The 26,708-nt window shown below is 43.7% G+C and overlaps 1 protein-coding gene across 1 annotated transcript in view; it reads right to left on the reverse strand.

Annotated features, from left to right (window-relative positions):
• FoxP (forkhead box P) overlaps positions 1–26,708 on the reverse strand; it is a 712,908-nt gene that overhangs the window by 225,936 nt on the left and 460,264 nt on the right. The window contains exon 5 of the mRNA XM_071660484.1: positions 1,259–1,381. Within this exon, the coding sequence (XP_071516585.1) occupies positions 1,259–1,381 (123 nt within the window). The remainder of the gene's footprint in view (positions 1–1,258; positions 1,382–26,708) is intronic.

Genomic DNA, 26,708 nt, shown 5'->3' on the forward strand with positions numbered 1-26,708 from the left:
TGAACGGGGGTAGGTAGTTCAAGACGCCTTCCTCCGCACATGCGCGCTGGTTCGCTAATGCTACGTCCGAAGTGCGCGCTCGTTCGCTAATGCTACGTCCGAAGGCACGTCCCTGACGGGCGTGCTTCCGAATACGAAAGGAGATCGATCCAAAATATAAAAAAAAAGAAAAAAAAAAAATTCCTGACTTACCAGCGCAAACATGAGACGCTGCCAGCCAAATACGTGATAAAGGGTGGGTGAAAATGACAATATTTATCAACTACCTATTTTTACCGAGGTCGGAGGGTGTTCTACACTCGTGGACTTCCTCATTAAATGGGAACTATATACATCATATATATCATGACTATCTACACACCGATATATATATATATATATATATATATATATATATATATATATATATATATATATATATATATATATATATATATCAACGGTTTCCAAGAGCAGACCTGATCACCCATACCGCCTCCGTATGAACCCTCATTGCGTGGGGGGGAGCGAGTGCTGTGTGTAAACAGGGATTGAACGTACACAAACGGCTGGGAACGGCCCCGCCGCGGCGGTGGCGTTCTCTCCCCTGCCAGTACTGAACACCTCCTCATGTACTGTGTCGCGCGCTACACCTCCGTCCGTCAGGGTCGGTTGGCCGCACAGAGTCTTAACTGGCACACGTTGATGTTATGACGTGGGCCACCTCCCGTAGGTAAGTGCCCAGCTAACTCGGCGTCCGTTTTTTTTTTTTTTTTTTTTCCTCAGGCAAGTTGACAAGGGCACTTTTACGAAGCGATGCTCATAAAGTATGTGAAACAATTATTTCTTTTCTCCCCACAAGATCATTTCTAAGGCAAGAGTCTCCTCCGGTTTACGAACTGATATAGTTTCTATAAAGTACAATATCTGTCGTGAAATTTGCGCATTCGTCCCCAGTCTACGTGTGGATGCCCGAAGAAAGATGTTTATAAATGAGCAATATCATCTTTACACCAAAAGTCATTCATACTTGACCCTAACGCAAAGTATAAAAGCCCTTAATGCGAACTCAAAATTTTCAAGGAATGGCGCTCTATTGAATAAATAAAATACCTCATTTAACAGCACGTACTTATGAATCATACTCATGGTGTGATTAATACTTCAATAATCACAAGAGCACAAGTGAAAGCTACGAGTGAAACATCTCTGACTTAACACCGCCACTCCAGATCTGGAGGAGGACGCGCCGTGTGTGAGTTAAGATCAACTGCCTCACCTTGTCCGGCGTCTGCATGAGCTGTGTCTGTTGGATGAGGTTGACCTGCAGCTGCTCCTGAAGCTGCTGCAGGATCTGCTCCAGCTGTTTCCGACCCAACTCCGCCAGCTGCTGGTGTTGCTGCTGTGGAGAGAGAAACAATATTAGTAACGGAGGAAATTCGATTCAGTGACGAACATAATTCTTAAAAATACTTAACGTCAAAAACTGAGCACGAATCTAAAATCAACTGATAATTAAATATTACCAATAAATGAACAGGGATTACGCAGGGTGTAACAGAGAGTCAGCCACATTGAGACACCTCGTTCAACTACCGTCACATCGTCACACCTGCACCGGTGCGGGGACGCAGACTTCACCGTCACTTCCACTCACGCCAGCTTACACACCCGTACGACCCGTGGGCAAATGTCTAACCGTTTATCCACCATCGCCTTAATCTTGAGCATGTCCAGGAAAGACGAGGCTCGGAATAAACAAACAACAGAAAACTTAACAGCTAGGCTAATTCCGGCTCACGTCTCCCCCAGTGCTTTCAGCCTAACTCGCTCCACAAACCTGAAGCACAAGCAAATTCATGATGATGCACACGCCGTCAACAGAGCAATGAAATAAAAACGTTACTGTTATCTTATCATTACAATCCAGTCCAAAGAATGGTAAGAACTTACCCCCCCGCCAGCCTACACCCCCTCTCCACGCACAATACTAACGACTGCACACACAAGGGTCGTGTTTATAGCCAATACACAGCGACGGGGCCACTGCTGATAACACGCTGATAACAGTCACAACAAACTGACGAATGGCTATACTCTCGCGCCCCACTATGAACCTAAGACACCACTGGGACAAACTCGAACATACATACACTGAGTTTACCGCACGTGAGTATATATAAATCATTTATAACACCAGTAATAGAAAAAAAATAACGATGTATTAAAAAAAACACTAAAACACACAAACAAATATTTCACTGCTTTCACTGTTAATTCAGACGGCAGTACAGACGTAGGTACACACAACGAGTGTAGTGGATTAACTTACGTGAAACAAATCCATGGGATTTTCCAGTGCTAACATGAGGAAGATTGCTTGATCACCGCCGATCCTCAATACTCCTCCAAGACAAAATTTTCAGCTCGGGGGAAGATAAACATTAATCTTCATCAATATCTTGTTGGCTGAAGTCCCGTTCCCACAAGGCAAACTAACGATGTGGCACGATGGCGAGGCGAGTATGGTTAAACTTTGAGCCACTAACTTCAGAAGAAACACAAAAATTTCGTAGCAGTCAAAATGTGTCGCGCTCCTCCTCTGTCTCCACCAAACACCTTCCAAGTACAGAGTTTCATCTATCACGACAAGGTGCAACAGTTCCCCAAAACGCGCACCTCGCCAAGATTTCAGAAAAGAGTTAAAGAAAATTATCCGTAGAAACGAGAAGTGCTGGGGTCTGCCTTGGGCTTGGCGAGGGTGGTGGCGATGATGGGTCTGGGTGCGCGCGAGGCTGGGCGGTGGCGGGGGTAAGAGCAGTACACGTCTGCCCGACACTGAGGCCCGCGAGCAACTAGACTGGCTGGGAAATAAACAGCTATGCAATAACTTCATCCCAGGCATCCTTACCCAGCACTCCCCCACACCCACCCTCCCCCCCAACGACCGATCCCTCCCCCCTCACACACACACACACACACACACACACAGCTCACCCCCCACCTCCCTCCTCCGTGTACACCCTCTCCCCTCATCGTGGACTCGTCCCTCCTCCTCCGCCACCTCCCCCCCTCCGGTCCCTTCCCCTTGCTGTCTTGCCTCCCTCATTTCGCCCGCAGAAAGGCACCTATTCCTGTCAACCTTCATACTTCGTTGTTTCAAGGGAGTCGCTTTGAATCGCCAGGATCTTCTCACCTTGGTGAGGTGGAGCGGGGCAAGTTCATTTGTTATTCCCCTACGTGTGTAGCCGGCGCAACATCGCCTCCATCATCTAGTAAAGCAAGGGAGAAGTAAATAGTCATAAATCAGCCCGCAATTGGCAATCCACCGCAGAGAGCGTAACATTTCCACGCGGAGCGAAACTCATCGGGAAATCACTCTCACTCTGGTATCGATCACCTTCCTCCTCCTCTTCTTCCTCCACCACCACCACCACACCACACCACCTCCTCCCTCCTCCTCGTTCTCACTCCTCCCTTCTTCCCCCGCGCCCCTCCACGAGGGTGGAGGGCCAACCTGTACCCACTCTACACTACCCTACGCCCCTCCTCTCCCTGTATCTCAACACACGTGCGCCAAGAGTTTGGTGTGACGTCACGGCCAACTTTCCGCCACAACAGTACTGCCGGCCGCCGCCAACAGATGGCTCTGGCCAACACTCACTTCGGGGGGGAGGGGCCGCTGCAACTTTCGGCCACCACCACCACCCACCATTTCTCTCTACTTCCATGATAATTAAGTCTAATTATCATGTCCAGTTTAATTAGCAACCTTTCAACAAGACGTATTTCTGGTGCGAATTTTCTAATCGTTGTCATTTCAAAAAAAAAATATATGGCACCAGCCCAGCGAACACATTACTGCTCAGGTTCTCGAGGTACGTACAACTGACAACTTGTATGGCCGTGTGCACATCCACGACACGATCCTCCAGCGTTGATCTATTTTCCAAAAACCTGCAAAACATGGCCATTCCATCTACGAGGTGGAGACGTTGATACATCGATCATAAATGTTTCAAACATCAAAAACACTCCTCAACCATCATCATTCGTGCCTTATGTATGTTCACGAAATACGATAAATACCTTCCCCTTTTCATCATCTGGTTACGAAAGGACGATCGTTAACGTGCGATATTCTACGATGCCTTAAAGGAAGGACAATGTATTGCGAGAAGCGAACAGGGAAGGCGTCTCCCGTGGTCGTAGTACTTCAACGCTGTTTTGCGACGGGGGGAGGAGGACGTTGCTACGGCTTCCTCATAACCGAGCGGCAGACGGGACCGTAACTTGGACAGCAGCAGGAACCTCCTCCACGGGCGTGCAATGGAAGACCGTCAGGTTCCGACGGGGGAGAGAAGTGGAGTTTGGGGGGGAGGAGGATGAGGAGTTAGCCCAGGGGATCACTCGAAATATTTGCGTGCCACTTGTGGACGATGGCGTGATCGACGGAACTACGAGCAACAAGAAAAAAAAAAATAAGCAAAGTGATCACTATAAAGGTCTCCTTGTTTCGCAAGTGCAGAAAAATAACTTTAAAAAATGTGAATATAAGCACAGATTGTGTTCAACGTGTTATTTCAATACTCCCTCAAGAAATCACGTTTTCACTCTTGCTTTTTCGCGTCCGGTGTTGTTAGGCGACGCTGCCATTAATGAGCTACTGGACTTGGACCTCTGCGTTCCGCTGGTGGCCATCCCAACGCCTCACCTGGACGCTTGCTGGCTCAATGGTAACGAGATCCAACAGCAGTAAGGGCGGCACGGCGACCCATCGTGCATATGAGGCAATACGAGACGACGGAGGGGAGAACTGCTGATCGGGAAGTATTGGGCACATAACTAAACCAATAATTCTCTCCCCAGCTTCTGTGGTGACGGGAGGGTGGAGGGGTTGCTGCTCTCCCACAACTGTCCACAGAAATCTTACTCACTTGAATCCATCCAGGGATTCATGCTTCGCCACAGGTCTTCCTTCCTTTCCTCTACTGCCTCTCCCCAAGGAGTAAGACCTCCACAAGACCCCGCCAGGTCTATCAAACTTGAAATCTACATTCCCTTTCGTAGATCACATACAGAAAATTTGATCCAACTGTAACAGAAGAAGATGCTGACAAAGAATTAATCACACCACGGGCAAGACTTTGTTCATCGTATCCCTTTTATTAATCGTCTTCCATATTTGTGAGAAACAAAAAAATACACGAGAAAATGGGCGTCTGCCCTCCACCCTGTCATTACTTAGTGCCATTACTGACGACACCAGGAGCGGCGTCCGCACGATGACATCCGTGGAAGGTCGTGTTTGCTTCGAGATCGCTCGATAATCGATCGATCGACGACCTGTTTCGGGCCGGGGCCGCCTGCCTGGCATGCTACTCGTCGCGTAAGTGACTGTGTCCGTCCGAGCTCCGTGAAATGGCTTGGCCAGCCGGAGTGGTGTGTCGTGTGTGGGGGGTCAGGGATCATCTCCCAAGCAGCGCTTACTTTTCATCGCTGTCTAAGGACAGGAACTTGTGATCCCTGAAGTATGACGGTGCGGCCCTTGAACAAGACGGTACGGTACCTGAGCACGGCGGTACGGTCCTTGAGCACGACGGTGCGGCCCTTGAACACGACGGTACGGTCCTTGAACACAACGGTACGGTCCTTGAACACAACGGTACAGTTCTTGAGCACGGAGGTACGGTTCTTGAGCACGACGGTACGGTCCTTGAGCACGACGGTACGGTCCTTGAACACAACGGTACGGTCCTTGAGCACGACGGTACGGCCCTTGAACACGACGGTAGGGTACCTGAGCACGACGATACGGTCCTTGAGCACGACGGTACGGCCCTTGAACACGACGGTAGGGTCCTTGAGCATGGGGGCACGGTCCCTGAGCACGACGGTACGGTCCTTGAACACGACGGTACGGTTCTTGGGCACAGGTACGGTCCTTCAGCACGACGGTGCGGTCCTTGAACACGACGGTACAGTTCTTGAGTACGATGGTACGGTACTTGAACACGACGGTACGGTTCTTGAGCACGGAGGTACGGTCCTTGAGCACGACGGTATGGTCCTTGAGCACGACGGTACGGTCCTTGAGCAAGACGGTACGGTAAATGAGCATGGCGGTACGGTTAATGAGCATGACGGTACGGTCCTTGAACACGACGGTAGGGTCCTTGGGCACGACGGTACGGTCCTTGAACACAACGGTACAGTTCTTGAGCACGGAGGTACGGTTCTTGAGCACGACGGTACGGTCCTTGAGCACGACGGTACGATCCTTGAGCACGACGGTACGGCTCTTGAGAACGACGGTACGGTCCTTGAGCACGACGGTACGGTCCTTGAACACAACGGTACAGTTCTTGAGCACGGAGGTACGGTTCTTGAGCACGACGGTACGGTCCTTGAGCACGACTGTACGGTCCTTGAGCACGACGGTACGGTCCTTGAGCACGACGGTACGGTCCTGGATCACGACGGTACGGTCCTTGAGAACGACGGTACGGTCCTTGAGCACGACGGTACGGTCCTTGAACACGACGGTATGGTCCTGGAGCACGACGGTACGGTCCTTGAGAATGACGGTACGGTCCTTGAGCACGACGGTACGGTCCTGGAGCACGACGGTACGGTCAATGGGCACGAGTGTATGGTCCTGTAGCATGACGATGCGTTCCTAAAGCTCGACGGTACGGCCCTTGAGCACAAAGGTACGGCCATTGAGCAGGAGGGTACGGCCATTGAGCAGGAGGGTACGGCCATTGAGCAGGAGGGTACGGCCATTGAGCACAAAGGTACGGCCACTGAGCAGGAGGGTACGACCATTAAGCAGGAGGGTACGGCCACTGAGCAGGAGGGTACGGCCACTGAGCACTAGGGTACGGCCATTGAGCACTAGGGTACGGATTTTGAGCATGAGGGTGCAGACCTTAAACACGAGGGTACGGACAGTGAGCACGACGGTACACAGTCCAGCAGCACGATGATGCGTTCTGTGAGCACGACGGTACGACCTTTGGGTATGAGGACTTAAGCCTTGACCTGACCCTTAAGTAAGGTCAAAAGGTCCAGGCCATCGTAACCAAAGGTCGCACCGTCGTACTGAAGTGGCTAAAATGATATGTGATAATCATGATTAGAAAGTGATTATCATCCCAAGATCGCACTGTTGTACTGAAGTGGCTAAAATGACTTGTGATAATCATGATTAGAAAGTGATTATCATCCCAAGATCGCACTGTTGTACTGAAGTGGCTAAAATGATTTGTGATAATCATGATTAGAAAGTGATTATCATCCCAAGATCGCACTGTTGTACTCAAGTGGCTAAAATGATATGTGATAATCATGATTAGAAAGTGATTATCATCCCAAGATCGCACTGTTGTACTCAAGTGGCTAAAATGATATGTGATAATCATGATTAGAAAGTGATTATCTTCCCAAGATCGCACTGTTGTACTGAAGTGACTAAAATGATATGTGATAATCATGATTAGAAAGTGATTATCATCTCAAGATCGCACTGTTGTACTCAAGTGGCTAAAATGATATGTGATAATCATGATTAGAAAGTGATTATCATCCCAAGATCGCACTGTTGTACTGAAGTGGCTAAAATGATTTGTGATAATCATGATTAGAAAGTGATTATCATCCCAAGATCGCACTGTTGTACTGAAGTGGCTAAAATGACTTGTGATAATCATGATTAGAAAGTGATTATCATCCCAAGATCGCACTGTTGTACTCAAGTGGCTAAAATGATTTGTGATAATCAATGTTAGAAAGGGTGATTATCACAATGTTAGCAAGGGTGATTATCAACTCTACTGTCGTACTGAAGTGGCTAAAATGACTGATGGTTAATCATTGTTAGAAAGGCTAATTATCAGCCAAGGGTCGTTCCGTCGTGCTCAAGGGTGCTGGCCATATTTATGATAATCGCCATTAAATGGGTGATTATCATTAATCAACACACCCAAGTAAAACACAGTCATGTGATATGATAACGAAAATAGAAAAAATAAAAGGAAGAAATACGTTATATCTACGAAATTTTCTCGTACAGATTTGTCGACACCTGTTTCAGCAAGGGACTAACAGATAATTAAGATAAAATAGAAAATATAATTAAGATAAAATAGAAAATGAAGGATGTCTTGTATGAGACGACAAGAGAGGCTGGCACATTAATCTACGAGACATCTCTCACACCAACAACACATGCCTGACGGAACACACCCTCACTTCTATGAACTTCAAAACCAAGTCATTGTACCTGTTATTTCTTCGTCCCTGTGGTTTATTATGCGTGTGGTTTATCCCGCTGCCTCCGTGGTTTATCCCAGTTTCCGTGGTTTATCCCACTGCCTCTGTGGTTTATCCCAGTCTCCGTGGTTTATCCTACTGCCTCCGTGATTCATCCCGCTGTCTCTGTGGTTTATCCTACAGTCTCCTTGGTGTATCCCAGTCTCCGTGGTTTATCCCGCTGTCCCCGTGGTTTACCCCACTGTCTCCGTGGTTTATCCCACTGTCTCCGTGGTTTATCCCAGTTTCCGTGGTTTATCCCAGTTTCCGTGGTCTATCCCACTGTCTCCGTGGTTTATCCCACTGTCTCCGTGGTTGATCCCAGTTTCCGTGGTTTATCCCACTGCCTCTGTGGTTTATCCCACTGTCTCCGTAGTTTATCTCACTGTCTCCTTGGTTTATCCCAGTTTCCGTGGTTTATCCCACTGGCTCTGTGGTTTATCCTACAGTCTCCGTGGTTTATCCCACTGCCTCTGTGGTTTATCCCAGTCTCCGTGGTTTATCCCACTGTCTCCTTGGTTTATTCCACTGCCTCTGTGGTTTATCCCAGTCTCCGTGGTTTATCCCAGTCTCCGTGGTTTATCCCACTGTCTCCTTGGTTTATCCCACTTTTGTATGGCTAAATGTCCCTACCTGCACTGATGACTGTTCGCCCCAAAAGCCATGGCTATGTTACTCCTCAAGTGAGTTCTTCCCTGTTACACTGTTACCCAATCTGTTAACCTAACAGCGCAACAGCCCAATTACTGTCTTTAGAGCTATGGTGTTCTTGTTCATCGGTTACCGTTCCTGGGAATCTGTTCTCCGCTTCCGCTGTTCTATCCTGGCCTTCCCTGCTGTGTTACTGGACCCGCAGCTGTGTTATAGTCCCAGTCTGTCTTCCATATCTGTGCCTCTCTGTTGCTGACCGTTACTCTGTTGTGGCTACGTTACTGTTTCTGTTCATGTGGGACTGTAAGCGACCTCCCGACTTCGTTAGTTTCCACATCGTCCTCCGTAATCATATGGTACAGATCTCGCGAGTGTGCTATAGCTATCGGGTCTTCTCTATGTCCTTCTGTCCTAGTCCCTTTCATTCTTAAGCTACACACGATACTATAAGGTCTGCAACGGTTGCACAGTTCAATCCACCGTTTCTGTATCTCGCTCTTCTCTGTGGCGGAGTAACTGCTTGACTCTATCACTGGACCTCTGAGTTGGGCGTCTCGTCTGTGTTTTGGCTACGGCTCTGGTTGACTTTGTGGTACACCAGTACCCGTCCTTACACCTTATATATATATATATATATATATATATATATATATATATATATATATATATATATATATATATATATATATATAAATAAGAGGCTGTTCCCTCTAAGGCCCAGTCCTCTGTTCTTAACGCTACCTCGCTAATGCGGGAAATGGCGAATAGTATGAAGAAGAAGAATATATATATATATATATATATATATATATATATATATATATATATATATATATATATATATATATATATATATAAAATATCTCATTGATTGTGTGGTTATTTGACCTCTCTATATTCTTAATCTGTTCTTCTATCCATAACTGCTTGTTTGCTGGTAGGATAAATACTGTATCAGGACAATGTGACAATGGCTCTATCATCTCCTATAACCCTGTATTAAGACAATGTTACAATGGCTCTATTATCTCCTATAACCATGTAATAAAACAATATGACAATGGCTCTATCATTATCTCCTATAACGCTGTAATAAAACAACGTGACAATGGCTCTATCATCTCCTATAACCCTGTATTAAGACAATGTTACAATGGCTCTATTATCTCCTATAACCATGTAATAAAACAATATGACAATGGCTCTATCATTATCTCCTATAACCCTGTAATAAAACAACGTGACAATGGCTCTATCATCTCCTATAACCCTGTATTAAGACAACAATGGCTCTATCATCTCCTATAACCCTGTATTAAGACAATGTTACAATGGCTCTATCATCTCCTATAACCCTGTATTAAGACAATGTTACAATGGCTCTATTATCTCCTATAACCCTGTATTAAGACAATGTTACAATGGCTCTATTATCTCCTATAACCCTGTATTAAGACAACAATGGCTCTATCATCTCCTATAACCCTGTATTAAGACAATGTTACAATGGCTCTATTATCTCCTATAACCCTGTATTAAGACAATGTTACAATGGCTCTATTATCTCCTATAACCCTGTATTAAGACAATGTTACAATGGCTCTATTATCTCCTATAACCCTGTATTAAGACAATGTTACAATGGCTCTATTATCTCCTATAACCCTGTATTAAGACAACAATGGCTCTATCATCTCCTATAACCCTGTATTAAGACAATGTTACAATGGCTCTATTATCTCCTATAACCCTGTATTAAGACAATGTTACAATGGCTCTATCATCTCCTATAACCCTGTATTAAGACAACAATGGCTCTATCATCTCCTATAACCCTGTATTAAGACAATGTTACAATGGCTCTATTATCTCCTATAACCCTGTATTAAGACAATGTTACAATGGCTCTATTATCTCCTATAACCCTGTATTAAGACAATGTTACAATGGCTCTATTATCTCCTATAACCCTGTATTAAGACAATGTTACAATGGCTCTATTATCTCCTATAACCCTGTATTACGACAATGTTACAATGGCTCTATTATCATCTTCAATAACCTTGTATTAAGACAATGTGACAATGGCTCTATTATCTCCTATAACCCTGTATTAAGACGATGTTACAATGGCTATTATCATTTCCTATAACCCTATTACTATGCTAATAAGCTGTTTTTCCATTCGCATACTTTTTTCCCTTTTTTTCCGGGTTCTGTTGTCATCTTCACATTTCTGTTATTGCATCTGTTGTCATCTTCACATTTCTGTTATTGCATCTGTTGTCATCTTCACATTTCTGTTATTGCATCTGTTATCATCTTCACATTTCTGTTATTGCATGTTACCATATTCATATATCTGTTATTGCCCGTTGGATGGTATTGTATCCGCTCCTCTGTTATTAGATATTGTACTCGTATACTTTCATCTGTTGTCATTCTCAAACTCTGTCATTACATCAGCGTAAAGAGTATTCCCGTTTGTTTCCCTCCTAAACAGATCCGTTACTGCTCCTTTGGGTCTATTTACCTTCCAGCCTTTCTGTTGCTTGATTAATTGCTCTATCTTTTTTCTCTTTTTTTCTATCCTTTGACTTCATCATTTCGCTGCTGCCTCGTTATCAGTTCTATCATCTTCAGAGATCGTTCTGCTGTTGCCTCTCTAACAGTTCTGTTGCTGTTCCCATATTTCTCTGGTGTGTGTGTGTGTGTGTGTGTGTGTGTGTGTGTGTGTGTGTGTCTGTGTGTGTGTGGGGGGGGGGGGTGGCCTCCACTGGCCTATGTCAAGAGTCGGTTCTAACAAATGCTCTAACGTAGCTCTAACTCTTAACATCTTTTTTTTCTTAGCAGAGGCCCTAATCAATGCCATCCCATTAGCACTATATATATATATATATATATATATATATATATATATTAGAAAGGATCACAATTTTTGCGCGTGATCAAGATATTCCTATGAGTCCACGGGGAAACTGAAACACGAAAAGTTCCCAAGTGCACTTTCGTGTAATAATCACATCATCAGGGGAAACACAAGAGAGAAATATAACAGTCAGTTGATATACATCGAAGAGACGAAGCTAGGACGTGTTTCGTGTTTCATTTTCCCCGTGGACTCATAGGAATATATATATATATATATATATATATATATATATATATATATATATATATATATATATATATATATATATATATATATATATTATCCCTGGGGATAGGGGAGAAAGAATACTTCCCACGTATTCCCTGCGTGTCGTAGAAGGCGACTGAAAGGGGAGGGAGCGGGGGGCTGGAAATCCTCCCCTCTCGTTTTTTTTTTTTTAATTTTCCAAAAGAAGGAACAGAGAATTGGGCCAGGTGAGGGTATTCCCTCAAGGCCCAGTCCTCTGTTCTTAACGCTACCTCGCTAATGCGGGAAATGGCGAATAGTTTGAAAGAAAGAAAAGATATATATATATATATATATATATATATATATATATATATATATATATATATATATATATATATATATATATATACATATATATATATATATACATATACATATATATATATATATATATATATATATATATATATATATATATATATATATATATATATACATATCCTAGCCTGAGCAGGTGCCTATTTTATCGACCAACCCCTAGGGGTGGATGAACAGCTGGCTTGACTGTGGACCGACTGCCTCCAACCTACGGGGTCGACCCAGGGCGACCCGTGAAGGGCAAGGTCCGTATTCACGTCTCTATTTTTCGCTTACGTCAAATCCTCGCTGCCTCTCTCCCCCGGGTGATAATATCTGCACGACCCAATTACTGCCTGGGTAAGTCAGACTCCATATCTCTCCCTCCAACCGCCCCGGATTGCTCTGTTGTTGACTCGTACGTGTCTGTTGTTTTTCAATGATTACGCGGCCGTGTTATGGGCCTCCTGTTGTCTCCCGAGGGTGGCTGTTCCCTCCTCCTCCTCCTCCCGTCTCGCTCTGCCGTTCCAGGGAACGTTCCCGCCCACGACTGTTATGATGTTAATGGAACGTGTGTTCTGCTGTGGTGGGCGTTACCTTCTAAATGTATATTTCAACACAATATTCCTATTATCACCGATCAAGTTGTATTTTTTACCGTTTTTTTTAATATCTAATCTGTAATCATAGTTCCTGAAGTTCTGTTGCTGTGTCTGTTGAACCGTTACTCCTCCAGTGGCTCTCTCACTCACACCCTGAGCCTTCCTGTTGTTCTCAACGGCTACGCTCACAATCACCAGCCACAACAGACGCATTAATATGTTACCGATCAACCCGTTCTCTTTTCTTTTCTAAACATCTATCCAACAGTCATAGTTCCCGAAGTTCTGTTGCTGTGTCTGTTGAACCGTTATTCCTCCTGTGGCTCTCTCACTCACACCCTGAGCCTCCCTGTTGTTCTCAACGGCTACGTTAACGATCAACAGTCAGAACAGACGCAGCCATCGTAGATATGACACCTGAGGGTCTCTCCTGAGGCAGGGGAGGCCTTAACTTGACGCACTGGGGCAGCAGAGCGCGTGTGCCTTGGTACGCAGTCACGCCATACAGTAACGCAAGTAAGTAGATACCTACTAAGCAGGTAGACGATTTGGTAAAGCAAGTGGTTTGATATTTGGTAAGCAGGTAGATATTAGGTAAAGCAAGTGCCCTGATATTCTGTAAACAGGCACACGATACACCAACGTAAATGGCCTGATATTCAGTAAGCAGGCACACGACACACCTATGTAAATGGCCTGATATTCAGTAAGGAGGCAGACGACACATGAACGTAAATGGCTTGATATTCAGTACGCAGGCACACGACACACCTATGTAAATGGCCTCATATTTAGTAAGCAGGTACACGACACACCAATGTAAATGGCCTCATATTTAGTAAGCAGGTACACGACACACCAATGTAAATGGCCTGGTATTCAGTAAGCAGGTACACGACACATCAAAGTAAATGGCCTGATATTCAGTAAGCAGGCAGACGACACATCAACGTAAATGGCTTGATATTCAGCACGCAGGCACACGACACACCAATGTAAATGGCTTGACATTTAGTACGCAGGCACACGACACACCAATGTAAATGGCTTGACATTTAGTACGCAGGCACACGACACACCAATGTAAATGGCCTGCTATTCAGTAAACAGGCACACGACACACCAATGTAAATGGCTTAATATTCAGTAAGTAAGCGGACAGTACGTCATACCAGCTGGCCCGGTACGCTGTGGCACACGGTACATTAAAGGTACACCAGGTAAACACTGGAATCCAACCCGGTTCTACCGAATCCAACCCAGTTCTTGGCCCTAAGGAGAATTTAAGTTCTTGGGAATCCAGCCCAGTTCTTGGCTCCAGTAAGAACCTAAGTTCTAGGAATCCTATCCAGTTCTTGGCTCTAAGGAGAGCCTAAGTTCTAGGGAATCCAACCCAGTTCTTGGCCCTAAGAAGAACTTAAGTTCTAGGGAATCCAGCCCAGTTCTTGGCTCCAGTGAGAACCTAAGTTCTAGGAATCCTATCCAGTTCTTGGCTCTAAGGAGAACCTAAGTTCTAGGGAATCCAACCCGGTTCTTGGCCCTAAGAAGAACTTAAGTTCTAGGGAATCCAGCCCAGTTCTTGGCTCCAGTGAGAACCTAAGTTCTAGGAATCCTATCCAGTTCTTGGCTCTAAGGAGAACCTAAGTTATAGGGAATCCTACCCAGTCCTTGGCTCTAAGGAGAACCTAAGTTCTAAGGAATACAGCCCAGTTCTTGGCTCCAGTGAGAACCTAAGTTCTAGGAATCCTACCCTGTTCTTGGCCCTAAGAAGAACTTAAGTTCTAGGGAATCCAGCCCAGTTCTTGGCTCTAAGGAGAACCTAAGTTCTTGGAATCCTATCCAGTTCTTGGCTCTAAGGAGAACCTAAGTTCTAGGGAATCCAACCCGGTTCTTGGCTCTAAGGAGAACCTAAGTTCTAGGAATCCAACTCGGTTCTTGGCTCTAAGGAGAACCTAAGTTCAAGGAATCCAACCCGGTTCTTGGCTCTAAGGAGAACCTAAGTTCTAGGGAATCCAACCCCGTTCTTGGCCCTAAGAAGAACTTAAGTTCTAGGGAATCCAGCCCAGTTCTTGGCTCCAGTGAGAACCTAAGTTCTAGGAATCCTATCCAGTTCTTGGCTCTAAGGAGAACCTAAGTTCAAGGGAATCCAACCCTGTTCTTGGCTCTAAGGAGAACCTAAGTTCTAGGGAATCCAACCCGGTTCTTGGCCCTAAGGAAGAACCTAAGTTCTAGGGAATGCAACCCGGTTCTTGGCCCTAAGAAGAACTTAAGTTCTAGGGAATCCTACCCAGTTCTTGGCTCTAAGGAGAACCTAAGTTAAGAAGAACTTAAGTTCTAGGGAATCCTACCCAGTTCTTGGCTCTAAGGAGAACCTAAGTTCAAGGGAATCCATCCCTGTTCTTGGCCCTAAGAAGATCTTATGTTCTAGGGAATCAGCCCAGTTCTTGGCTCAGTGAGAACCTAAGTTCTAGAATCCTATCCAGTTCTTGGCTCTAAGGAGAACCTAAGTTCAAGGGAATCCAACCCGGTTCTTGGCTCTAAGGAGAACCTAAGTTCTAGGGAATCCAACCCGGTTCTTGGCTCTAAGGAAGAACCTGAGGTCAATTCGATTTTTTTTGCTTCGAAAAATCACATCTGTAGCTTTGTTAGTGTTCTTTTAGCCCCAGTAACTATATATATATATATATATATATATAATATATATATATATATATATATATATATATATCCTGTGACGCTAGGACTGTGGTGGAGAGTCCTGTTACTATTCTTGTGACGTCAGGACTGTGACGGAGTCTACTTACTGCTCCTGTGACGTCAAGAGTGTCGTATTGTTCTCGTGACGTCAGGACAGTAAGGAGAGTCCTATTTTTGTTCTTTGTGGCGCCAAGACTCTCAGGAGAGTCCCATTATTGATCTTGTAATGCCGGGAAAGTCAGGAGAGTCCTGTTATTGTCCTCAGTAACAGCAGGAGTGTCAGGAGAGTCCTGTTACTGTCCTCAGTAACAGCATGAGTGTCCGGAGAGTCCTGTTATTGTCCTTAGTAATAGCAGGAGTGTCCGGAGAGTCCTGTTACTGTCCTCAGTAACAGCATGAGTGTCTGGAGAGTCCTGTTATTGTCCTCAGTAACAGCATGAGTGTCTGGAGAGTCCTGTTATTGTCCTTAGTAACAGCATGAGTGTCTGGAGAGTCCTGTTATTGTCCTTAGTAACGGGAGGAGTGTCCGGAGAGTCCTGTTATGGTCCTCAGTAACAGCAGGAGTGTCCGGAGAGTCCTGTTATTGCCCTCAGTAACAGCAGGAGTGTCCGGAGAGTCCTGTTATTGCCCTCAGTAACAGCAGCAGTGTCCGGAGAGTCCTGTTACTGTCCTCAGTAACAAGAGTGTCCGGAGAGTCCTGTTACTGTCCTCAGTAACAGCAGGAGTGTCCGGAGAGTCCTGTTATTGTCCTCAGTAATAGCAGGAGTGTCCGGAGAGTCCTGTTATTGCCCTCAGTAACAGCAGGAGTGTCCGGAGAGTCCTGTTATTGTCCTCAGTAACAGCAGGAGTGTCCGAAGAGTCCTGTTACTGTCCTCAGTAACAAGAGTGTCCGGAGAGTCCTGTTATTGTCCTCAGTAGCAGCAGCAGTGTCTGGAGAGTCCTGTTATTGTCCTCAGGAACAGCAGGAGTGTCCGGAGAGTCCTGTTATTGTCCTCAGTAACAAGAGTGTCCGGAGAGTCCTGTTATTGTCCTCAGTAACAAGAGTGTCCGGAGAGTCCTGTTATTGTCCTCAGTAGCAGCAGCAGTGTCCGGAGAGTCCTGTTATTGTCCTTAGTAACAGCAGGAGTGTCAGGAGAGTCCTGTTATTGTCCTTAGTAACAGCAGGAGTGTCAGGAGAGTCCTGTTATTGTCCTCAGTAACAAGAGTGTCCGGAGAGTCCTGTTATTGCCCTCAGTAACAGCAGGAGAGTCCGGAGAGTCCTGTTATTGGAACTGCAACATCGCTACAGCTTCTAAGATCTCAAAATCTAAGACCAATCGCTGGTCAAGCTAAAACGGCTTTCTTCTTTTCTTCAGGTGGCGTCAACAGTTACACACGGGTAATCCTTCCGTTACCAGTCAACCAAGACAGAGTGTTATCTTGGGGAGAGATGTGGAGGGGGGGATCTTTTACTGCGCCAACGGCAGCTGCTGTTGTCTTCTCGGTTCCAGTATTTTCCACCGTGGATCTGCTATTGCCTCAATATTCATCTCACCCCCCTTTTTAAAATGCTCCCTTAATGACTCTGTAGATCTTGTCCTAAGCTAATGGCTCGGTTCTCCCACTTAACAAGGCCATTTCTTTGTTCTCGTGGTTTCCTGTGTTTTCTTAAACACGGCTGTGGCGAGGTTGTTGCTGCTCTGTTAAATGCCATGGGGTCAGCTACTGTGTTCATGAATTGTGATTCGTTTTTGCTCTGTTATTCAACCTGTGCGTGTGGTTAGTGGGTGTGTTACTGTTACTGCCAGTGTGACGATGTGACGCTACACTGATTCTTCCCCCGTGGCGGCGTTACAGTCTTTTTGCCCTTGTTACCATCACAGTTATCGCCTGTGCGACAGTCACTGTCCTCTTCGTTTTTGTCACCGTCAAACTGTTACTTTCTGCGTGCCAATGTTACTGTCCTCATTTTCCAGCCGTCACATTCTTACTGCCTATGTGACGGTGGCTAGCCCGCTGAATTTGCCGCCGTCACACTGTTAATGCCTGTGTGACGGTGTTACTTCTCCTGACGTTGTTACCGTCAAATTGTAACCTGATGCAGTTTTGGCAGTGGTGGTGTGTATGTGTATGTGTGTGTGTGTGTGTGTGTGTGTGTGTGTGTGTTAGGTGGGGGGGGGTCCTCTTCCCCCCAGCCCGGGGCGTGCTGGGTCGGGTCGTTGGTCGACGAAGCTGCTGGATGCCACAGCTCGCAGGTCCACGCAGCCGACAACAGCTTGGTTGGCCTAGTCCACTTTGTGGGCACTTGTCCAGGAAGTATTGAGGTCTCGATTACCGGGTGTTCACTCTTTCATGTCCATATCGAACCTTTAGATTTCATAAGCAACATATCACTGTGCCTTCCATGCCTGTTATATGATATTCCCAAGAGAAAGGTAGAGACTCATGCCCTCTAGGATTTCCAGTGTATACATGATGGCTGTGCTCCAAGGAGTAGAGCCCCAGGGATTTCAGCCTTTCTCAGTCATCTCAACCCTTTATCATGCTAACGTGTGCCGTGAAAGGTCCATGATCACTTTCCAATTCTGCAATCTCGCCTGCCTTGTAAGGTGATGTTAGAACGCACCAAATATTCTATTCCTTAAGAGACTTAGAACCCTAGGAAGTATATCATTCCTTGTTTTCTTCCCTTGTCTCGAATGTCCGCAGGATCCATCCTACTTGAGGAGGCAACTGTTGCTTCCAGTGAAGGTCTGATCGTCAGACATTACTACTAAGTCTACCAAATTATTCAGTTTGTGTTGTGATTGTGTCTGTGTCCTTCAGGTATTCTGTATCTTTTGTTGGGGGATTTCTTCATTTTCTTTACACCGGAGTTGAGATTTTATCCCCTCTGGTGAGCATGTTGTTCTCGATGGCCCATTGGAAAACTGCATTCATGTCTGTGTAGCCTGCCAGCAACCTCTACTGACGTCTTGTCGTCTGCGTCTGTGTGACGGCGTTACTATCCACTCTACTTTGGCACCGTTACACTGCCTCGATTACTGTCCTCGACTTCGTTACCGTCAAACTGTTACTGCTAGTGACGGCGTTACTGTCCTCCCGACTTTGTGAGTCACTCTGCCTCGATTACTGCCCACTTGCCTGTAACAGAGATACGTCCTCTTGATCTGGTTACCAGTGCAGTGGTACTTCCTGTGTGACGGTGTTACCATCTCATAGATTCCGTCATCGTCACATTGCTACCGCCTCTGTGACGGTGTAACCGTTCTCTTTAATTCAATCATCGTACCTGCTATCTATGTGACGCTAAAACTCCGTCACCGTCGGCAGGTGAGTCTTCCAACACTCACGTATCACCATGATTGCTCCTGCCTGCCGTGTGGGTACATCCCTCTACCATGTTATTTGCCCCGGAATTCTGTGTTATTTTTCCCCCCCCACAGTGGAATAACAGCCCCTGTTATTCCCCTTGACTTTGCTGCTTCGCCTGTGTTAGGTAATGTCTATTTTTCCCCCCAGGGTGACCCTGCTATTTCGCGTTCTAAAACTGCCTGGTAACTGTGTTCGGTCTCATCTCTGAGCGCGAGTGTAGACCTACGTGGGCGACCTGCTCAGTCTATCTGTCTCTTTGCGTTTTCATGTTGTTTTGTAGCCAAGACTGAGATGTGGTTTTATGTTGGCAAAATCAGATGAGAAATTCCATAATAATGATAATGATAGTAATCATAATAATAATGATAATACTAATAAATAATAATGATAGATGATAACAATAATAATAGATAATAACTAATAATAATAATAATAATAATAATAATAATAATAATAGTAACAATAATGATAATGATAATAATGACAATAATAATAACAACAACAATAATAATAATAATAATAATAATAATAATAATAATAATAATAATCATAACTAATAATAATTCCGATCGCAAAATAACTACTACTAATAATAGCTAGTTAGTAGCTATTTAATGACACCTAGTATAGAAATAATAATAATAATAATGATAATGATAATAATATAATGAATAATAATATTAATCATAACAATAATAACTACTACTACTAATAATAATGATAATAATAATAATAAGAAATAACTAACTAAAAATATAATATCAATAATAATAATAATAATGATAATAATAATAATAATAATGATAATGATAATAATAATAATAATAATAATAATAATGAAAATAATAATAATAATAATGATAATAATAATAATAATAATAATAATAATAATAATAATAATGATAATAATAATAATGATAATAATAATAATAATAATAATAATGATAATAATAATAATAATAATAATAATAATAATAATAATAATGATAATAATAATAATGATAATAATAATAATAATAATAATAATAATAATGATAATAATAATAATAATGATAATAATAATAATAATAATAATAATAATAATAATAATAATAATAATAATAATAATAATAATAATAATAATAATAACAATAATAATAATAATAATGATAATAATAATAAAAATAATAATAATAATAATGATAATAATAATAATAATAATGATAATAATAATAATAATAATAATAATAATAATAATAATAATCATAATAATAATAATCAACAGTTGCCGCCGTGAAGGAGAGCCGTGGTCTTGGATCCTACAAGACTACTGCTCTTCCCAGGATGGTTGTACGACAGTATGTACGTGGGAGGAGGAGGAGCAACGTCCACACAGACGCAGGCGGCGCCTTCCCTCAGTAACCACAAGACTACTGCTCTTCCCAGGATGGTTGTACGACAGTATGTACGTGGGAGGAGGAGGAGCAACGTCCACACAGACGCAGGCGGCGCCTTCCCTCAGTAACCACAAGACTACTGCTCTTCCCTGGATGGTTGTACGACAGTATGTACGTGGGAGGAGGAGGAGCAACGTCCACACAGACGCAGGCGGCGCCTTCCCTCAGTGACCACAAGACTACTGCTCTTCCCAGGATGGTTGTACGACAGTGTGTACGTGGGAGGAGGAGGAGAAACGTCCACACAGACGCAGGCGGCGCCTTCCCTCAGTAACCACAGTCTTCCTTACACTACAAGTAACACTGCTCTTCAATAGTTGGCAGGTATCTAACACTCAGGGGGTAACGAAAACCTGCACAGAATACACACACACACACACGTCAGCGTATCTTGGAGTAGTGTAAAATACCGTGAGTCATTATGGCTGACGATCTTTACCTTCAGCGAACACAATGCAAAAGAAAGAATATATATATATATATATATATATATATATATATATATATATATATATATATATATATATATATATATATATATCCCTGGGGATAGGGGAGAAAGAATACTTCCCACGTATTCCCTGCGTGTCGTAGAAGGCGACTAAAACGGGAGGGAGCGGGGGGCTGGAAATCCTCTCCTCTCGTTTTTTTTTTTTTTTTTCCCAAAAGAAGGAACAGAGAGGGGGCCAGGTGAGGATATTCCAAAAAAGGCCCAGTCCTCTGTTCTTAATGCTACCTCGCTAATGCGGGAAATGGCGAATAGTTTGAAAGAAAGAAAGATATATATATATATATATATATATATATATATATATATATATATATATATATATATATATATATATAATATATATATATATATAATATATATATATATATATATATATATATATATATATATATATATATATATATATATATATATATATATATATATATATATATATATTTTATCCCTTGGGATAGGGGATTAAGAATACTTCCCACGTATTCCCTGCGTGTCGTAGAAGGCGACTAAAAGGGGAGGGAGCGGGGGGCTGGAAATCCTCCCCTCTTGTTTTTTTTTTCAATTTTCCAAAAGAAGGAACAGAGAAGGGGGCCAGGTGAGGATATTCCAAAAAAGGCCCAGTCCTCTGTTCTTAACGCTACCTCGCTAACACGGGAAATGGCGAATAGTATGAAAGAAAAGATATATATATATATATATATATATATATATATATATATATATATATATATATATATATATATATATATATATATATATATATATATTCTTTCTTTCTTTTAAACTATTCGCCATTTCCCGCGTTAGCGAGGTAGCATTAAGAACAGAGGACTGGGCCTTTGAGGGAATACCCTCACCTGGCCCAATTCTCTGTTCCTTCTTTTGGAAAATTAAAAAAAAAAAACGAGAGGGGAGGATTTCCAGCCCCCCGCTCCCTCCCCTTTTAGTCGCCATCTACGACACGCAGGGAATACGTGGGAAGTATTCTTAATCCCCTATCCCCAGGGATAATATATATATATATATATATATATATATATATATATATATATATATATATATTTTTTTTTTTTTTTTTTTTTTCATACTATTCGCCATTTCCCGCGATAGCGAGGTAGCGTTAAGAACAGAGGACTGGGCCTTTGAGGGAATATCCTCACCTGGCCCTCTTCTCTGTTCCTTCTTTTGAAAAAAAAAAAAAAAAAACGAGAGGGGAGGATTTCCAGCCCCCCGCTCCCTTCCCTTTTAGTCGCCTTCTACGACACGCAGGGAATACGTGGGAAGTATTCTTTCTCCCCTATCCCCAGGGAAAAAATATATATATATTTTTTTATTTATTATACTTTGTCGCTGTCTCCCACGTTAGCGAGGCAGCGCTATATATATATATATATATATATATATATATATATATATATATATATATATATATATATATATATATATATATAGATGGCAGGCTGCATTTTACGAACCCCTCAGGACAAGGGAGGCAAAACCGAAGGTGACGACGTGTTGAAGACGATTATGCATACTCTCCCGCTACATCATCAATACCTGCAGAAGTGGTCTTCGCGGAAATGAGGCTTCAACCCCTATAGTCCCAAAGGCTGGCTCCCAAAGGATGCTGGGTTGGGTCGTTGGTCGACCAAGCTGTTGGACGGCGCAGCCTGGAGGTGCACGTAGCCACTGCATCCTGGCTACTCTGGTACACTTTAAACATACATGTCCAGGGCGGTCTTGAACACCTCCGCTGGTAATTTCTGACTGACTGCTGGCAGTGTGTTGAAGAGCAACGGGGCCTGGATGTTTAAGGTGTCTATTCTTTCGGTGCATATGGCACCATTTCATTTTTGGTGTAGCATTTTCTTTTTTTACATATTCTGCCATGCCCGTCGTGCCATTAGGAAGTTCAACCATGGGGGCTCGTGTGGGCCTGTGCAGGCCCCACTCTGTATAACGACAACGCACATACACACGGCAGAACCGTAAAGTTCATGTAATAAAGTACGAAAGGATTATGTTCGCCTATCATGTGTCATCGGTAGTCATAATCAGTTACATATTCAACGTTGTGTGTTAAGATATGAAGGTCACAGCCCCTTCGATGTCTAAGTCTTCATTAAGCAAGTGAGCAGTGACGACGATAGTGCAGGTCGAGATGCATTCGAATCGCTTCGAAATTTTGCTTCAAATCTACATGAAAAATGTTGTACACCTTTAAGAGCTGAACGCTCACAGTATCTACCATTAACGGTGTTTAGCATATCTTCGTCATATGTTCTTCAATATATTCAACGAAACCCAAATCTCAGTGGTAGGTAATCGAACTTTCTACGTAGACCAAGACTCGAAGCACTGAGCAGTGAAGCAGTCTGAGTTGGCCAAAGTAGTAATGGAACAGCTCCTGACCGAGCCTAAGACAACAGCCTACTGAAGCAGAAACACGAAGCAGGTGAGAAAGTATTCACGTAATAACTACACGAAACCACTAAAGTAGGACTAGCGCTGTAGAACTGTAATGATATTATATGCCGCCAGTGATTGAAAATACAGATTACATAATCATGGGTCGCAGTGTTAATAAGAGAAATTGATTCAGGCCCACAAATGTGCTTGGTATTGATGTAGTGGTGTGGACGTGTGGGCTTACTATAGGAAAAGCTGTGTGTGTGTGTGTGTGTGTGTGTGTGTGTGTGTGTGTGTGTGTGTGGTTATATTGGTGGGGTCCGACTCTCATGTACTCTTGCAGAATGGACCTAGTTCGTCGACGTTGGATCCAACAGAGAGAGCATCGGCCGACGCACCGGTGCAGACCCTCCAGAGGTTATCAGCAAAGGTGGAGGCATCACTGGCATGAGGGACGCTGGTATGACAACGGCAGCCATCGCCCAGGCCACAGGGCTCAACGTTAACACTGACCGAGCCGATACGGCGATCAAATGGGGGAGGGAAGTGTAAGCTACCCGTCCGAGATGTGGTCGCCCACGACTAGGTAACTCCTGAGGGTGATGGGCGAATCGTCCAAGCTGTGACGGAGAGAGAGTCGACACTCACATCACCCGTTGACCTAAGTCAGGGAGCTGGGTTGACCGTGTGATCCCGACACGACGAGACGTCGTCTTAATGAGCGCGGTAGAAGGTGTTGCATCCCAGCAGGCAAATAAGGGATGCGTATGATGCAAATTTTTGGAACCCGGTGATCTGGACGGACGAAAAATCGTTCATGACAACTGCTGCGAAGGCTCGTGTTTGTTGACGACCTCTGAACACCAGGTATGCGGAACAGAACACTAGGTTTGCGGAACAGAACATACAGGAATTGAGAAGATGTGGACGCTGCAGTGCAAGCATCCATGGCTGGATGTGGTCTGGGGGACAAGGAGACTTGACACGAATAGATGGTTCATCCCCTCCATTCGTGTTACAGCCATTCGTGCTCATCCCCTCCATTCGTGTTACAGCCATTCGTGCTCATCCCTTCCATTCGTGTTACAGCCATTCGTGCTCATCCCCTCCATTCGTGTTACAGCCATTCGTGCTCATCCCTTCCATTCGTGTTACAGCCATTCGTGCTCATCCCTTCCATTCGTGTTACAGCCATTCGTGCTCATCCCCTCCATTCGTGTTACAGCCATTCGTGCTCATCCCCTCCATTCGTGTTACAGCCATTCGTGCTCATCCCCTCCATTCGTGTTACAGCCATTCGTGCTCATCCCTTCCATTCGTGTTACAGCCATTCGTGCTCATCCCTTCCATTCGTGTTACAGCCATTCGTGCTCATCCCCTCCATTCGTGTTACAGCCATTCGTGCTCATCTCCTCCATTCGTGTTACAGCCATTCGTGCTCATCCCCTCCATTCGTGTTACAGCCATTCGTGCTCATCCCTTCCATTCGTGTTACAGCCATTCGTGCTCATCCCTTCCATTCGTGTTACAGCCACTGGTGCTCCTGACCCAATTCGGTTTGTTCATGATGAAAGCCCCATCCACACTAGCTGCTTGGTCAGGGATTGGTCTGCTGAACACCCAGCTTACAGTACTGCCAACCCAAGGATGTGACGTCAACGTAATCAATAAAGTGTGGGCAATGATGGAGAGAACATGGGTTCCACAAGACGAACGAAATGGGATAATTTAACACGTTTGCCAAACTATTGTCAATCAACGCCTTGTTGATTCAGTTCCAGACGAACTGGATACAAGAACTGAGGCAAATGGAGGATGGGGAAAACTACAAATCGCTTGGTCTGTAATATCATTAATTGGATGTTCAGTAAAAGTAATGAGGAAAATAATGTCATTTATATATTGAGTGCATGTGACTGAACCAGTGATGCAGTTCATGGTAAGCTGTGTTATAATTCAAAGGCAAACATCATATTGTTCTTCGTATGATCCGTTTTAGTAGTAGTTGCATGACAAGTTCATTATTGGTATCTGTAATATTTGCTTCATATACTTCCTCAAATAATACCAGTTTCCATAACACATATTACTGGATGTCGTTAGCAGAACAAATGAGTTATCTATGATCACTGTTATGTTGTGTCTATTATCATTTACAACGAAATAAATACATTATTGTTAATACGATGTGTTTTACTAATGTGTCTGTTCAATACTTTGTTTACATGTTGGCCAAACACAAGTGTCACAAAGTAGCGCACGTCATCCATGGAAATGGTTACTTATTCTATAGAGAGAGCATCAATGTTCCTCTGTACACGGTCGTACACTGTATACTTTATGATGTATGTGCCTCATGATTTCAATATGCTGGTGGGCAAGAATGCTGGCTGTCACCACATTTCAGCACGAAACCAGTCAAACATACGGAGCCGCTGCTTCTCACATCACTCAATTGCTTCACGAGCTATAGGGTTAAAATAACATAATTAGCATGCTTGGTTTAGCATGATTAAACTATGGACTCCCGTGGTGTAGCGGTCAGCGTTCCTGACCAAGGCGCATTCACGGGCCGCCCAGGGTCAACCGCACAGGTTCGAATCCTGGTTACGGCAGTTGGTCCGCGATGAACCCAGCTGTTCATCCACCCTTAGGGGTTGTTCGACAAAATGGGTACCTGACTCAGGCTAGTATATATATATATATATATATATATATATATATATATAAAATGTATATATTTTCTTTTAAACTATTCGCCATTTCCCGCGTTAGCTAGGTAGCGTTAAGAACAGAGGACTGGGCCTTTTTCGGAATATCCTCACCTGGCCCCCTCTGTTCCTTCTTTTGGAACACGCAGGGAATACGTGGGAAGTATTCTTAATCCCCTATCCCCAGGGATAAAATGTATATATATATATATATATATATATATATATATATATATATATATATATATATATATATATATATATACATATATATATATCCCTGGGGACAGGGGATTAAGAATACTTCCCACGTATTCCCTGCGTGTCGTAGAAGGCGACTAAAAGGGGAGGGAGCGGGGGGCTGGAAATCCTCCCCTCTCGTTCTTTTTTTTAATTTTCCAAAAGAAGGAACAGAGGGGGCCAGGTGAGGATATTCCAAAAAAGGCCCAGTCCTCTGTTCTTAACGCTACCTCGTTAACGCGGGAAATGGCGAAGTTTAAAATATATATATATATATATATATATATATATATATATATATATATATATATATATATATATATATATATA

The sequence above is a fragment of the Panulirus ornatus genome, chromosome 71 (assembly GCF_036320965.1).
Source record: "Panulirus ornatus isolate Po-2019 chromosome 71, ASM3632096v1, whole genome shotgun sequence".
Classification (NCBI taxonomy): Eukaryota; Metazoa; Arthropoda; class Malacostraca; order Decapoda; family Palinuridae; genus Panulirus; species Panulirus ornatus.